General features: G+C 34.3%; 1 protein-coding gene across 4 annotated transcripts in view; it reads left to right on the top strand.

Moving 5' to 3' along the window:
• The window catches only part of LOC123537036 (transcription factor Sox-5-like), a 164,471-nt gene that overhangs the window by 35,872 nt on the left and 109,909 nt on the right, over window positions 1–18,690 (top strand). For 2 of the 4 annotated variants that reach the window (XM_053528988.1, XM_053528989.1), the window contains exon 3: window positions 14,613–14,657. Coding sequence is in view for 1 of the 4 variants with exons in the window: in XM_053528985.1 (XP_053384960.1) it covers window positions 17,818–17,828 (11 nt within the window). In the remaining 3 variants the exon portion in view is untranslated. Of the gene's footprint in view, window positions 1–2,488; window positions 2,508–14,612; window positions 14,658–17,683; window positions 17,829–18,690 lie in introns of those variants that run through there. The other 2 variants (XM_045320576.2, XM_053528985.1) reach the window with 2 other exon arrangements.

The following is an 18,690-nucleotide window of genomic DNA, read 5'->3' as shown; positions in this document are numbered from 1 at the left end:
TTTTTATTACATGGATGAATAAATTACTTATTGCTTACGTGATGAAGTAATTGTTGAAATGCAAACGTAAGATGCTCATTACTTTGAAAACAGTAATTATCAGACAGTAAATTATATTTCATGCTGATAAGTGTCACTTAACAAAAGAGTATAGGAATACATTAATCACTCTTCAAATAAAATATTTTTTACATCATAAATTACAAGCTTACGAAATTATGATCATTTTAACGATACCAGGTATATTATTGCCACAAATGAAGGAATGCTGTTTTTGTAATGATTGCAACTGATTTGTGACAGACATGATTGTTGCCAAAAATAGAGCAATATCAATCAAAACGTCACATTTTTAGAAATTTCACTTTTCTAACTTTCATTTATGGTAAGGATGAAAGTAAATTATTGTATGGCTTAAGAATGAATTTAAGATTCAAAGGAAACAGATGGTGCTTTAAGAGGGAATACTTGAAGATGTTACATGAGAACTGCAATACTATACAGAGTAACAGTTCTTAAAACTCATAAAAACTATAAATTCTACCACTTTTAAAAATTTTTTTATATCAATAAAGAAGGAATTTACTGTTTTATTGTCTTGTTGATTAAAACATGTTTCGCAAAATGGCCTACTTTTGGCTATTCCAGTTTACTCTGTCCGTTTATGCCTAAGAAAAAAAGTTCCAGATTATAAGCATCCCTTCCTGGTGTAATTTCGAATGTGTTAGAATTGAAATTGATTTTAGTTTTGTAAGCTTTGTTGGCAAATAAGACATGTTGTTTTTCGTTTTGTTCAGATGTGTTGTAATTAATCACTCGGCCTTCGTGATTAGATTACTATGCATCTGAACTCAAAACCATGTTTTATTTGCCAACAAAAGCATGCAAAATTACTTTAGGTTTGTGAATTAAGCTGATATTTCACATGAATGATGTGACCATTTTGCATCAAATTTTTACTTTGTTACTGTTATATATCTTTGAGAATACACAAAACTTAGTGTTTCCCCAAAAACTAGCTGAATCATTTTGATTAAGGTACATAGGTAGGTAGGTAGGTAGATAAGTTAAGGTTGGTAAGGTAAGGTAAGGTAAGGTTAGGTAGAATGGTAGGTTAGGTAACATAACATAACATAACGTAAGGTAAGGTAAGGTAGTTCAAGTAAGGTAAGCAAATGTAGTTAACGACAAGGTACAATATATCACATATATCTCACTTAAGTATTACGACACTAACAAATAACAACAACATATACTTAAACCGTTTAGTAGACTAGCCACTAGACTGATAATAAATATATTTCTACATTTTTCCCTTTTTTTCATGAATTCAATTTCATAGAGACAAAAGCCAGTCTATTTTAGAGATTTTCACAGAGGAATGATGTTGAAATTATGATATTGGACATAGGATATAGACTGACTCAGTTCACTACATTTAATCATAAAAGTGTAAAAAGATATATCATAGTCTAGGAGCTAGTCTAACCATTTAGCACTTACACAGAATCATATATACAGTTGAAACTGGCTATCTTGAATTCCAGAATGTATGCTTGTTTGGTGAAAGGTCAAGGTCACTTGATATTTAAGTAAATATAGTTTTTGTTTGCCTTGAAGCGTTTCTAGTCCTAAAACTGTTTCCAGCAACACTAACAAAGTTTTCCACCGGTAGGGGACTTCTGTATTGCCATTGCAACTTGTTTATTACCTCCTTTTTATTATATAATGTTGATAAAAGCATTAAAATTAATGCTATCAAACCTTTAATTTGGATAATAGCTCAATCTGGTGTGAACATAAAACTAATGTGTTATAGGATATTAATTAACTGGTAATATTTGTCATACAAAACCAGCGGCTTTGCCTGTCTAGTCAGACCGTGGACAATAGACGTAGGTAGTTAAAATTAGCACAGCATCCCTGTTGTGTTCAATTTAATTTCAAAGTTGGGTAACTTTCTGAAGCCCTCACCTTGAGTCTATTGTAAAAATGCTTATGTAATCTATAATACAATCTTGTGTGTAAAAAAATTTGTCTGTTTTTAACACGACAAATAATAGCCTTTGTTGCCGCTTAAAAGTCAGCTGATGAAAAATTTAATACAATGTCAACATCAAAGGGATTCTGATGAAAATATGATTGATGTTTTCTCTAACAATGTTACGCGCTTGGGAGACTTATTAGAATACATATATTATATTCTCTATCACTGTTACTGTTAAGCATCGTAACAAAACTTGTTTAATGATTCTGAAATTTGATTAAAACTCACAGGGAAATGACAGTTTTCACAGGGTGGAGTTTCGGCGGAGGTGTAATTTTGCCGAGATGCGCCCGATCACCAAGTATGTCAGTTTTCTCCGTATACAATATTCAACAATGCATTCATATTTTGACAGCGATATTATTATTAAAGAAGAGACTGCATTATAGATAGAGTAGGAAGATCTGTTTTAATGCATTCGATGTTAATATGAATTTGTTTGGATATCAGATTTTCATGGGTAAGATTAATAAACGTTAAAATTTGTCAAAATGTAATTTACATCTTTATTATAATCAAACAATTGTGGTGTTTGAAATTTTTTGTATTTTCGTACGTCTGATACTTGATTGAACATGAAGAATACGAACGATACAGACATGTCGAGATTTAGCGATACGAGAAGTTAAAATAAGCATTTAATAACATGTTGTTAAATGGATTTTTCACTGTTGTTAGTTTTAGGGTAGATAACGAAGGTTTTGTTCAAGGTTTTTGTTCAGTGACAAGTTTTAAAATGTTACTGTTAAAAGTATTTTCTTCCTTTCTAAGTAAATTTTATGAAGTTTCGTTAATAATAATACACCTGTAAAATACCCATTTATTCTTCAAATTTTACATTAGCGTAGCCTTTACCCTGCTAAGTTTCTATAATGAACTTGTCCATCTTTCAGTTTGGATAATACCATTAACTGTAAAAAGGGATGCTTACATAAAAGATACTGACTGAATGGCGAACAGTGCAGATCTTGATCAGACTGCATGGATGTGCAGGCTGATCATGATCTACACTGGTCACAAAGGCAGAATCAATCATGTCCAGCATGATAGGGGTTAGAGATGTATATGTAACTTCTTATAGAATTAATATTATGTGTTACAAACAGTCGCGTAGTTTTAATTGCTTAGAAATGTTGCATAGGAAATAGTGTGGTCTAGGGGACCAAACATAATGCTCTCTCAAAAAATGTTGATATTCGTCTAAGCGTATTTTTAATTGCTGTCCAGGGGAAAAAATCTAGATCCGTTAAACAACATACTTCAATGTGCCTGTGTCTAAAATGCTTGTAGGAAGCTACACCAATGAAAAAATAATGTGAGCCGTGCCATGGGAAAACTAACATAGTGGGTTTGCGGATCCAGGTCAGGATCCATGCTGTTCGCTAACAGTTTCTCTAATTGCAGTAAACGTTAAAAGTGAACAGCATGGATCCTGACCAGACTGGGCGGATGCGCAGCCTGGTCTGGATCCATGCTGGTCACAAACCCACTATGTTGGTTTTCTCATGGCGCGGCTCATGTATTGTGTTGAAATAGGGCAAGCTTAAACCGGATTGCCGAGATACGAAAAAATCTGCAATGTTTGCTGAACACAAGAGCTAGGACATCAGAGTACAATTTGGCACAAAAATGGACTATAAGTTTATAAATAAAAAGGACATAAAGCCCTTTATTTACTGTTATAATCTTTAATCATTAACAAGAATTAAGGACTTCAATTTTGCTTCTGTTAAGCAATTGGTAGATTAGAAGGCAGTTTGAAGATTAAAAATCATTAATAGAAGAAAAGATAATTCCTTCCTACCATTAAAGCAACTCTTCATAAATTAACCCTTACCCTGCTAAGTTTTTATAATGAACTTGTCCATCTTTTAGTTTGGACAGTACCATTAACTGTTAAAAGGGGTGCTTACGATAATCACGATTCCACCAAATTCCCTCAAGATCACCACAGTTCGATACCACGACCCACATGCTCACCACACTTCTCTCAAATCGTGAACATCGTGACTAAGTGTAAACGCAGCATAAGGATGATAAAAAACGTGTTTTTGCGCTTTTGGAATCAAACGCAATTTTCAGGCCAAAACTAATTTTCATCAGAACTAGACTTATACACATCTAATGATACCTAGGTGTTCTTCCATATTTTTGCAAATAATTGACCAATTTTCGCGAAATATTATGACTTCATTAATGTAATAGATAGTATATAACTAGACTAGTTTATAGTATTTTATATTTTTCAATACAAAACATTAGCACAACTATGAAATGTCACTTTAAATTGCATTGTAAATATATGAATTATTTTTTAAATTTCTCAATTTGCGACAATGAAGTGATCTATTGTGCAATGATGAGAGAATTAATTTTGACATTGGGATGCCATATACGACCCTGAGCAATACAATGAAGAATAAAGAACATTTATGTCCAAATGACGACATTGTTCACCACCATTTCTTATCTTAATTTTTTTATCAGTCAGTTGTCCGTATCAAATGACATTATCCAATGTCGTTTTTTGACAAAATGGTTAAGTACGCAATAATTATAAAAGTTTTCAAAAATTTTGGCATTGTTCAGCGAGGATATAAAAAATAGATAAAGCGTATGAAGGATTGTTATCCACAGATATTCAGTGATTAATTTAGACATTATAACTCTAAACGTACTGGGGTCTTTCGATTGTCAGTTTTCATTCAAGTGTTCTCCTTATTGGCCCAAAGTTTATGACAATTGCAGGAGAATCGTTTCATCTAAGAAAGGAATGGCTGTTTTTTTTGTTAAATTTCAAGTGAAGAATGAAGAAATTAAGTGCCATTAGCCCACAGGTACATTTTTTTTCATGGACAAACTTGGCAATTTATTACTCCTGAAGTCCTTTTATTTCAAAATAGATCATTTGTTCACTTGAAAACTAAATAATGCCTTACAAAAAAAACGTAAATGATAATGTGAAGAGATTTGACTTGGAATATAAATTTTGCGGACCACTTCAAAATATCTTTATCGTATCTTCTTTTGATTTTAACATAAAACTGCCTATGTCCTATGTTATATGATGGTACTTGGTCTTCTTCAGACAAAATATGACTTTGTCCCAAACATACTGAAAACATATTTTTGTATGTGTGTTAATATGTGCTATTAATTTTATACATTTGTCTTTTTCATACATAAATACTGTACATGTAACAAGAGCTGCATGAAAACAGCATGCTGGACTTTTTGAGAACATTACATCATGCATCTATGGAGTTATACTGCTTCTGCCTCCCATCTTTTCATCACCAACTTGTGTCTTCTATGTTTCTTTTTAGCTCACCTGTCACGTAATGACAAAGTGAGCTTTTGTGATCGTCCATCAGCGTCCGTCCACAATGTCTTGTGAACACGATAGAGACCACATTTTGCAATTGATTTTAATGAAACTTGTATTGGCATAATGTCTCGGTTACTTTCGAAAACTGGTCAGATTCCAACATGGGTTCCCGAGTTATGGCCCCTTAAAGGATCAAAATTTGCTATTTTGGCTTGTGAACATGGTAGAGACCACATTCTCAATTGATTTGAATCAAACTTGCACACAACTTGTTTTGGCATAATATCTGAGTACCTTTCAAAAACTGGCCAGATCCCATGAAATGTTCCAGAGTTTTGGCCCCTTAAATGGCCAAAATTTGCTATTTTAGCTTTAACAGCCATATATGGTTTGATTTGATACAAACTTGCAAAATATCTTTTGTAACAATAGATCTTGGATTCCATGATGAATCTGTCAGATCCAATCATAGGTTCCAGAGTCATGGCCCCTGATTGACCCCCGAAAGAGCCAAAATTTGTTAATTTTTACCTTGTGAACACCATAGAAGTGACGTTTTACATTCCATTTAAACCACACATAAACACAACTTCAGTCACAATAAGATCTCTGTTCCTTTTTAAAACTGGCTCGATTCCATCATGGGTTCTAGAGTTTCTGCCCCAGAAAGGGGCAAAATTGACACCTACATAAACTGTCTGTAAGACAACACATGGAACAGTCTATATGACCACCACATAAACTGTCTGTAAGAAGACACATGAAACAACCTACATGACCCCTACATAAACTACATGGAACAATCTATATGACCACTACATAAACTGTCTGTAAGAAGACACATGAAACAACCTACATGACCCCTACATAAACTACATGGAACAATCTGTATGACCACTACATAAACTGTCTGTAAGACGACACGTGCAACAATCTATATGACCCCTACCTAAACTACATGGAACAATCCATATGACCACTACATGAACTGTCTGTAAGAAAAAACATGGAACAATCTATATGACAACTACATAAACTGTCTGTAAGACGACACATGGAACAATCTATATGACCCCTACACAAACTACATGAAACAATCTATATGACCACCACATGAACTGTCTGTAAGACGACACGTGGAACAATCTATATGACCCCTACACAAACTACATGAAACAATCTATATGACCACTACATAAACTGTCTGTAAGACGACACATGAAACAATCTATATGACCCCTACACAAACTACATGAAACAATCTATATGACCACTACATGAACTGTCTGTAAGAAAAAACATGGAACAATCTATATGACAACTACATAAACTGTCTGTAAGACGACACATGAAACAACCTATATGACCCCTACACAAACTACATGAAACAATCTATATGACCACTACATGAACTGTCTGTAAGACGACACATGGAACAATCTATATGACAACTACACAAACTACATGAAACAATCCATATGACCACTACATGAACAGTCTGTAAGAAAAAACATTGAACAGTCTATATGACCCCTACCTAAACTACATGGAACAATCTATATGACCACTACATAAACTGTCTGTAAGACAACACATGGAACAATCTATATGACCACTACATAAACTACATGGAACAATCCATATGACCCCTACCTAAACTACATGGAACAATCCATATGACCACTACATGAACTGTCTGTAAGAAAAAACATGGAACAATCTATATGACAACTACATAAACTGTCTGTAAGACGACACGTGGAACAATCTATATGACCCCTACCTAAACTACATGGAACAATCCATATGACCACTACATAAACTGTCTGTAAGACAAAACATGGAACAATCCATATGACCACTACATAAACTGTCTGTAAGACAACGCATGGAACAGTCTATATGACAACTACATAAACTGTCTGTAAGATGACACGTGGAACAATCTATATGACCCCTACATAAACTACATGGAACAATCTATATGACCACTACATAAGCTGTCTGTAAGACAACACATGGAACAATCTGTATGACCACTACATTAACTGTCTGTAAGAAGACACATGAAACAACCTATATGAACCTACACAAACTACATGGTACAATCTATATGACCACTACATGAACTGTCTGTAAGAAGACACATGGAACAATCTATATGACCACTACATGAACTGTCTGTAATGTGACACATGGAACAATCTATATGACCCCTACGTAAACTGTCTGTAAGAAGACACATGGAACAATCTATATGACCACTACATGAACTGCCTGTAAGACAAACATGAACAATCATATGACCTTAACTGTCTGTAGTGAACATGGAACAATCTATGACCTAATGAACGTCTGTAAGACCTTGACAATCATGACCACTACATGATGTCGAATGTGACACATGGAACAATCTATATGACCCCTACGTAAACTGTCTGTAAGAAGACACATGGAACAATCTATATGACCACTACATGAACTGCCTGTAAGACAAAACATGGAACAATCTATATGACCCCTTCATAAACTGTCTGTAATGTGACACATGGAACAATCTATATGACCCCTACATGAACTGTCTGTAAGAAGACACATGGAACAATCTATATGACCCCTACCTAAACTACATGGAACAATCTATATGACCACTACATGAACTGTCTGTAAAACAACACATGGAACAGTCTGTATGACCACTACCTAAACTGTCTGTAAGAAGACACGTGAAACAACCTGTATGACCCCTATATAAACTACATTGAACAGTCTGTATGACCACTACCTAAACTGTCTGTAAGAAGACACATGGAATAACCTGTATAACCCCTACATAAACTACATGGAACAACCTATATGACCCCTACATAAACTACATGGAACAATCTATATGACCACTACATAAACTGTCTGTAAGACAACACATGGAACAATCTATATGACCCATACATAAACTGTCTTTAAGAAGACACATGGAACAATCTTTATGACCTCTTCATAAAAGTCTGTAATGTGACACATGGAACAATCTATATGACCACTACATGAACTGTCTGTAAGACAAAACATGGAACAATCTATATGACCACTACATAAACTGTCTGTAAGACAACACATGGAACAATCTATATGACCCCTACATAAACTGTCTTTAAGAAGACACATGGAACAATCTATATGACCCCTACATAAAAGTCTGTAATGTGACACATGGAACAATCTATATGACCACTACATGAACTGTCTGTAAGACAAAACATGGAACAATCTATATGACCACTACATAAACTGTCTGATAAGACAACCACATAGGAACACCATCAATCTATATGACCCTACATAAACTGTCTTAAGAAGACACATGGAACAATCTATATGACCCCTTCATAAAAGTCTGTAATGTGACACATGGAACAATCTATATGACCCCTACATAAACTGTCTGTAAGACAACACATGGAACAATCTATATGACCCCTACATAAACTGTCTGTAAGACAACACATGGAACAATCTGTATGACCACTACATAAACTGTCTGTAAGAAGACACATGGAACAATCTATATGACCCCTACATAAACTGTCTTTAAGAAGACACATGGAACAATCTATATGACCCCTACATAAAAGTCTGTAATGTGACACATGGAACAATCTATATTACCCCTACATAAACTGTCTGTAAGACAACACATGGAACAATCTATATGACCCCTACATTAACTGTCTGTAAGACAACACATGAAACAATCTATATGACCACTACATAAACTGTCTGTAAGACAACACATGGAACAATCTATATGACCACTACATAAACTGTCTGTAAGACAACACATGGAACAATCTATATGACCCATACATAAACTGTCTGTAAGAAGACACATGGAACAATCTTTATGACCCCTACATAAAAGTCTGTAATGTGACACATGGAACAATCTATATGACCACTACATGAACTGTCTGTAAGACAAAACATGGAACAATCTATATGACCACTACATAAACTGTCTGTAAGACAACACATGGAACAATCTATATGACCCCTACATAAACTGTCTTTAAGAAGACACATGGAACAATCTATATGACCCCTACATAAACTGTCTGTAATGTGACACATGGAACAATCTATATGACCACTGCATGAACTGTCTGTATGACAAACATGGAACAATTATATGACCACTACATGAACTGTCTGTAGACAAACAGGAACAATCTATATGACACTACATAAACTGTCTGTAAGACAACAATGGAACAATCTATATGACCCCTACATAAACTGTCTTTAAGAAGCAATGAACAATCTTATTGACCCAATAAAAGTCTTAATAGTGACACATGAACATCTATATGACCCTACATTAAACAGTCTGTAAGACAAAACATGGTACAATCTATATGGGCCCCGAATAAAAGGTCTGTAAGACAACACATGGAAACCATCTGTATGACCACTACCATATTTAAAAGTCTGCAAGAAGACATGTACAATTATTACCCCTAATTTAAATGTCTTAAGGAAGTGGAACATGAATCAATTATATGCCACATCAATTAAAGTCTGTTGGACACATGGAACAAACTATAATACCCCTACAAAATGTCTGAAGACAACACATTGGAACAATATATGACCCCTAACATTAATCTGTCTGTAAGACAACACATGGAACACATATATACCAACATAAAACGTCTGTAGACAACAATGGAAATTTATATGACACTACATTAAATGGTCGTATACCACTATTGGAACAATCTATATGGACCACTACATAAACTGTCTGTAATATACACATAGGAAACAAACTGTTGATTCCTCATAAAAACTGTTATGAAAAGACACTGGAATAATTATCTTATTGACCCGATAATAAATGCTGTAAGAAGACACATGGTATACATTGTATAATGACCTATATAAACTTTATGGAACAATCTATATGACCCTACAGAAACGCTGTAAGGAACAACAACATGGAACAATCTATATGACTACTTAAACTGTCTTAAGATCACAATGGAGACAATCTAAATGAACATAATAAACTGTCTTTAAAACAACATGGAATAGTCTATATGACCACTACATAACTGCGTAAGACAACACATGGATCCAATTTTATGACCCACTTATTACTGTCTGTACTTGTGACCCCATAGAATTAAATATTTGAATGATCCCTACATAAATGTCGTGAAGACAAACATGGAACAATCTATATGACCCCTACATATAAGTGTCTTTAGAGACACATGGAACAGTGTCATTTGACCACTACATAAACTGTCTGTAAGACAACACATGGAACAATCTATATGAACCCCTACACAAAACTGTCTGTAATGTGACACATAGAACAATCTGTATGATCCCTACATAAACTGTCTATAAGAAGACACATGAAACAATCTATATGACCCCTATATAAACTGTCTGTAATGTGACAAATGGAACAATCTATATGACCCCTACATAAACTGTCTGCAAGAAGACACATGGAACAATCTATATGACCCCTACATAAACTGTCTTTAAGAAGACACATGGAACAATCTATATGACCCCTACATAAAAGTCTGTAATGTGACACATGGAACAATCTATATTACCCCTACATAAACTGTCTGTAAGACAACACATGGAACAATCTATATGACCCCTACATTAACTGTCTGTAAGACAACACATGGAACAATCTATATGACCACTACATAAACTGTCTGTAAGACAACACATGGAACAATCTATATGACCACTACATAAACTGTCTGTAAGACAACACATGGAACAATCTATATGACCACTACATAAACTGTCTGTAATGTGACACATAGAACAATCTGTATGATCCCTACATAAACTGTCTATAAGAAGACACATGGAATAATCTATATGACCACTACATAAACTGTCTGTAAGAAGACACATGGAACAATGTATAATGACCCCTACATAAACTTTATGGAACAATCTATATGACCCCTACATAAACTGTCTGTAAGACAACACATGGAACAATCTATATGACCACTACATAAACTGTCTGTAAGACAACACATGGAACAATCTAAATGACCACTACATAAACTGTCTTTAAGTCAACACATGGAACAGTCTATATGACCACTACATAAACTGCCTGTAAGACAACACATGGACCAATTTATATGACCACTACATAAACTGTCTGTAATGTGACACATAGAACAATTTGAATGATCCCTACATAAACTGTCTGTAAGACAAAACATGGAACAATCTATATGACCCCTACATAAAGTGTCTTTAAGACGACACATGGAACAGTGTCATATGACCACTACATAAACTGTCTGTAAGACAACACATGGAACAATCTATATGACCCCTACACAAACTGTCTGTAATGTGACACATAGAACAATCTGTATGATCCCTACATAAACTGTCTATAAGAAGACACATGAAACAATCTATATGACCCCTATATAAACTGTCTGTAATGTGACAAATGGAACAATCTATATGACCCCTACATAAACTGTCTGTAAGAAGACACATGGAACAATCTATATGACCCCTACATAAACTGTCTGTAATGTGACAAATGGAACAATCTATATGACCCCTACATAAACTGTCTGTAAGAATACACATGCAACAATCTATATGACCACTACATGAACTGGCTGTAAGACAACACATGGAACAATCTATATGACCACTACATAAACTGTCTTTAAGAAGACACATGGAACAACCTGTATGACCCCTACATAAACTGTCTGTAGTGGTCATATAGATTGTTCCATGTGTCTTTTTACAGACAGTTTATGTAGTGATCATACTGATTGTTCCATGTGTCACATTACATACAGTTTATGAAGGGACATATAGATGGTTCCATGTAGTTATTGTATGGTTCATATAGATTGTTCCATGTGGTTTAAGTAAGGGTCTTATAGACTGATCCATGTAGTTAATGTAGGGGTCTTATAGATTGTTCCATGTAGTTTATGTAGGGTCTTATAGATTGTTTCATGTAGTTTATGTAGGGTTCATATAGATTGTTCCATGTAATTTATGAGGGTCTTACAGATTATTCCCATGTAATTAATTTAATTCAGCGGAAATGTGGAATGATATGATTTTGATATGGCAAAATCATCAGAGTTTTTAAAGCAGTTAGGCAGACAGCAGTTATTTCACAAACAAAACTCTCAAGGGCCCAATTTGTTTGAATGACTTTAACACTTGTTCTTTGCTAAGAATATTAGCTCGCACTTATCACATTTGAATCATGATTCTATCGTATGGAATTGACTTAATTCTTTGGGACCTATCTACCCATATATCTCTCCAACTTCAAAAGCGTAGACAACAGTAATATTTATATTTGATATATTTTAGATGGTCGGTTCCCTTTATTGTAACAGGTGCTAGCACATTGGGGAGCCACTCTAACAGCTGTGATCTAATAATAACTAAAATATGGGTAATAGAAATCTTGATTTCAGTGTAAAAAATTAGTGACAAAACCTCTGTGAAATCAATCTACTCTTTGTTCTTGCTGATAAGTAAGCTAGAAAATGAAATATGTTATCTTTGCCCTTGAAAACTTTGAGTCTTTTTCAGTTTTATTTTGTGAGCATTTTATGGGCAAGAGGGGAGAGGAGGGAGCAAGTGGGAGAAGCAAAAAGAGGAGAGGGAGACAATATAGTATGCTTCGAGAGTGTCTATGTTATGATGGTAGACAATGGGAATGGAGAAAAAAAATGTCTCTTGCTAAAAACAAACAAAATTGGTGTTTTTATGCCCTCCCTTGGGGGCGGCATATAGTAATTGCAGCAGTTGTCTATCTATTGTTCTTTTGTCCCGAGTTTGTTTCTGGTCTGTAGCTTTGTCACCCATCAAGAGATTTTAATATTACTTTGCAGAAATGTTCCCCTTAATGTGATGATATGTCATGTGCAAGACCTGGACCCCTAACTCATAGGTCAAGGTCACACTTGGAGATTAATGGTTAACAGGGCTTTTTTCCAGTATGGTCTGTAAATCAACCTTCCAGCAAGAGATTTTAATATTTTTTTGCACAAATGTTCCCCATGTCATGCACAAATATTTCTCATAATGAGACAACTTGTCATACAAAACACCCAGACCCCTACCTCAAAGATCAAGGTCACACTCAGTGGTCAAAGGTCAATAGGGTTTTTTCCCTGTCCAGTCCATAACATACAGGTTATAAAAAAAATTGACCAAACATTTGCCGAGATAAAACTTATCAGTTACCACTTCCATTCAAATGAAGCAATATGTGGGTGGGGGGAGATGAAGCAATATGTGGGTGGGGGGAGTGGGGCATGCACTTTTTCAAAAGCAGTTTACGATCTGTTTTTTTTTTTGTATTTAATAATATATTGTACAGTGATTTGTTTTACAAAACCGCAATCTTTTAAACTGCAGAGAACATTATTCAGTCATGCTTGCTATCTCGAGATATAAATTCTGTCTTATTAAAACCTGTTATGATATGCGGAGCTTCATTAACCAAATACTTAATGATATTTGCATTACATATCTGTTGCAATTATTTTCCATTAAAATACTTTGCAATGTAGGTAATTTCTCAACTGATAGCCTGTTATCACACTATGTGAAGTGCTGTGCATGCTGATATCTTAAGCACAAAAAAATCGGCACACTATTCTGTACAAGAACATAGTTACAAAGCAATGAGTGGGAGACAAAAAATTTAAAGTCCACTCATTCACATTTTGGAATGAAAGTTTTGAATATCTTCTTTAATGCGTACCATAGATCTATCACAAACTGAATGATAACTGGTATTACATTTTTACTAAAAGTTGATAATGACCATCTAGAATGTTTCACTCCCTTTCTAATCCACATTTTTTGTACTTTACCTAGATTCTTAGTGAAATAAGTTCACAAGTTTTACAATTTTTGCAAGGTCTTAATTTTGACAAAAAAATATGAAGTAGTTGCTTTAATTGACAAAATACTGATCATTTAGGATACACTGTCAGTAGTGGATCAGTATAAACATCCTTATTAAGTAATATTTACAACTGTCATTTCAGTAAATAGATATAAATATGTTTGGTAAGACCCTGGTGCAGGAGCTATTGATGCTCGTGTCAAACCTGGTGTTACCACTATTAATGTTGTTATAAACTATACATTTAAACTTCTGTTTCTGTTACTTTGTTTCAGATTGATTTTGGGAAAGTTTGATTAATGGGACAGATTCTACACTAGGTAAGCAACAAGTGAAATGACAGGTTTGGTTATATGTTTTAAGTGAATGACTTAGGAGAAAATAGCTTTGAATGCTAGGAACCAGTCTCTTCTGACCATAATTTCTGTCATGTCTGTGATTTTAGATACTTGTTGATTATAGTTTAAAGTTACATAAAATCCAAATTCATATTTGAAAATAAGAACAGTTTACTTCAAATTATCTGTGTAAACATGAAACTAGAAACAGTACTGTGTATTAGGTCACCTAGTACATGTATAGCTAAGCACGGTATAAATGAGTACTACCACTAAAAGAACTGGAAGTCTTTTTTTTGCCCCCGAAGGGAGGCATATAGTTTTTGAACTGTCTGTCGGTCTGTCCTCAATTTTCGTGTCCGGTCCATATCTTTGTCATCGATGGATGGATTTTCAAATAACTTGGCATGAATGTGTACCACAGTAATACGACATGTCACGCGCAAGACCCAGGTTCGTAGCTCAAAGGTCAAGGTCACACTTAGACGTTAAAGGTCATTTTTCATGAAAGTGCATTCGTGTCCAGTCCATATCTTTGTCATCCATGGATGGATTTTCAAATAACTTGGCATGAATGTGTACCACAGTAAGACGACGTGTCACGCGCAAGACCCAGGTCCGTAGCTCAAAGGTCAAGGTCACACTTGGACGTTAAAGGTCATATTTCATGAAAGTGCATTGATGGGCGTGTCCGGTCCATATCTTTGTCATCCATGCATGGATTTTAAAATTATTGGGCATGAATGTGTACCACAGTAAGACGACGTGTCGCGCGCAAGTCCCAGGTCCGTAGGTCAAAGGTCCTAAACTCGAACATCGGCGATAACTATTCATTCAAAGTGCCATCGGGGGCATGTGTCATCCTATGGAGACAGCTCTTGTTAATAAATGAAATATTATACTGACAATTAATTGTGGATGCAGTTCTACAAACACAGTCAAGTTAAATTCATCTGATGAGGATATTTTACTTCTAAAGTATTTTTTAAAAAATGAACTATTTTAGTGAAAGATATGCGTTAGATATCTTTAAGACATGTTTAAGGGCTAAAGCATTGAGACTGTGTAAAAATGCTAATGGTTGTTAAGGAGACACTTTAAAGCTTCTTGTTTAAACAGACTTTTATATAAAGTACATACCTGACACTGAAAGAGCAAAAAAAAGTGTAAAATGTTCGTTAAAACCGGTTGCTTAAAAAATGCTATTGTTTGAGTCAGAAAGCTTGTATTTTGTCATTATGTTAAACATGTTCAGTTCTGCAGAAATACAATTCAATGTGCAAATCCTTTAGAGCTTAACTTGAAAGTTAATTTTGAAGTTCAAAGATTCGTCTTGAAAAATTGCCTACTTATCGTTCAAGAACGAATAAACGTAAGTGCGTGCAATGCAAAAAACTTAGATTGTCTGCGTTGAGTACCATTGTAAATCAAAACTTTTCATAATAAAATGAATTCAATTGTACTTAGAAATATAAAGCAATAAAGTATATAGACAGATCAGTTGAGTTTTAAACAAGAAGTTCCATTGTCTCGCTGAGTGGGTAAAGTGTTTTGTTCGAGATAAAACAATGTTATTGTTGACTTTTTCAATCCTACATTTCTTTAGTGTGTTGACACATCAAACACAGTTGAGTAGTAATAGCGAAATCTTGTGCTGTAACTAGGGGTGGCGGGATATAATACTGCCGTTATTGCGCGGTCATGTTAAGCGATAACAAATCTTCGAGCTCTTTTTTGGTCTCAATTGTCTATCTTGCTGACCTTTTTGTGTTTATTCTTTTCTGATGTACAGTTACATTAGTTTAAGATTGAGCTGAAGTAAGTTTTAAATAAAAGTGAATATTTGTACAAAAGAGGCAGGTTTAGCATGTCACAATCTAAAGTTTGCCTTTTGTTACTACAACCCTATTTATGTGATTATGTTGTTTAACCCTTAGCCTGCTAAATTTCTACAATGGACTGGTCCATCATTTAATTTGGGCAATACCATTTATTATTCAAAGGGGTGTTCACTGAAAATTTACTGACTGAATAGCGAACAGTGCAGACCATGATCAGCCTGCACGGACGTGCAGGCTGATCTTGGTCTACACTGGTCGCAAAGACAGAATCAGTTGCTGCCAGCAGGCTAAAGGTTAAAGATATCCAGTGCTAATTTTTCATCTCGAGATATTTTCTTGAAATGTAGAAAATCCTCTTCAAATGTATTTAACTTTACTAAATGTATTATTTATTATGTATTTACAGCTATATTCATAATTGAATGTCATGCAGTAACATATTCATTTGTTAAAAAAAACTTCCAGTTTATTTAGTGGTAGTACAAATTTATACAGGATTATGCCTTACATGTACTAAGTGTTTACTATTCTAAACCTAATGCTTAGTACTGTTTATACAAAATAAACTTGTAAATTTTATGTTTACATAAACTTTATTTAATAATTTGTCATATTTTCAAATATGAAATTTGAGTCTAGTATACCTTTAATAGCGGGAAATAACCAGAAAGTTAAAAATAAGGTGCACGAATCTTAATGTCAGAGTCAAGAGCTTCTTTGTATTAGGTTCTATTTCAAATTTAATGCAGCAAATTTTAAGAATAGCTTGATATAGGTGGACGTAATTCTTGAATACACAAAACAAATGCGTTATCAATTTTTCGAAATGTTTGAAATTAAGATATGGCTTGTGTCTAGACGTCAGGCTATCTAACAATGAAAGTCATTTAAGGGTTTTAGAGTATGAGTGGTCGTGAACGGGGAACAACAGAAACAAGGGGCTTATCCTCCGGCATTCCCTAATCTCCGTGCACACAATCATATCCTCAATCCTGGTTGGGAAAAATGTCCGCAGAAAATCCGTAGAAATCTCTAATAGGTCAATACGGGTGTAGATTAGAAGAAAATGGATAGTGTATCAGAGATAATGTTTTGTTATGTTAAATTGTTAGAGAAGAATGTACAAGATAAGTTTTATTTCACTTGGCACGATTGTTATTTTTGAAATGATATGGCAGTTGTATAAGTGATGATGAATTTATTGTAATACGTCAGTTTGATATAGTTCTATGAATGGGAGTTATCAGTATAGTTAAAGATAGTTAAAATCACAGCACTCGTTTGGAATTATAGTGTAAACAATGAACAACCGGTGAGTGGAAGTTAAAGTAATGACTTGTTTTATTTAATTGTTTTAAAACAGTACAATTCCATTTTGTGAGAATTGTGTTTTGTTGTTTGTGATGTATCACAGTTTCAGACTGACTTAAAAAAATTATTTTTCTGAAGAATATTTTTATTTTAATATTATATATTTACTTTCTAAATCTTTACCATGTACATACTATCTCTTCTATTAAAGACATCAGTTCATTAGTTCCAGAACTTAACCTCTCTGCTTGATTTATTAGATGTATTAGGGAAACCCCAAATGCACTATGTTGAAAGATTTTGACAAATGAATGCACTTAATGTATTCTTACATTTATTTCTGTTTCTTTTACAATAACCAGACCTGCTATATACAGCTCTCTTCTTTCTGGCTACTTCATATAATGATTGCTTATCTCTAGATTATCTCCCTTTATCTGTTACAGTGAAGAGCTCTCCAAGCTTCTGTTCAACACTGATGACAGCAAACGACATTAAGGAGATATCATTTTTGATCTCATTGTTTTCATTCTTATTTATGCTGTTAGAGAAATGTATTCAGTGTTTTCATTTAAAACTTTTACACCAATTTTAGAAATTATAAATCCTAGTTTGATGCAAACTCACCTTCTTTATTCACCATAGCTTTTTTTTTACCAGGCCATCTAAAGCATTTGAATAATGAAAAAAAAAACACAGTAAATTTTCATTTGATAAGGACAGACCCACGCAAGGACATTACTCCACATTTTCAGTGGGCATATTGTGGTAACCAGTCGGTACAGTAGCAATTTCTCTAATCATGCTGACTATTGTTTGTTAGATAACAATACTGGTTACCATACAAATCCCAAGTGTTCAAT

Source organism: Mercenaria mercenaria, chromosome 17 (genome assembly GCF_021730395.1).
Source record: "Mercenaria mercenaria strain notata chromosome 17, MADL_Memer_1, whole genome shotgun sequence".
Lineage (NCBI taxonomy): Eukaryota > Metazoa > Mollusca > Bivalvia > Venerida > Veneridae > Mercenaria > Mercenaria mercenaria.
The sequence above is the reverse complement of the archived record's forward strand: the minus strand, read 5'-3'. Positions and strand labels throughout refer to the sequence as shown.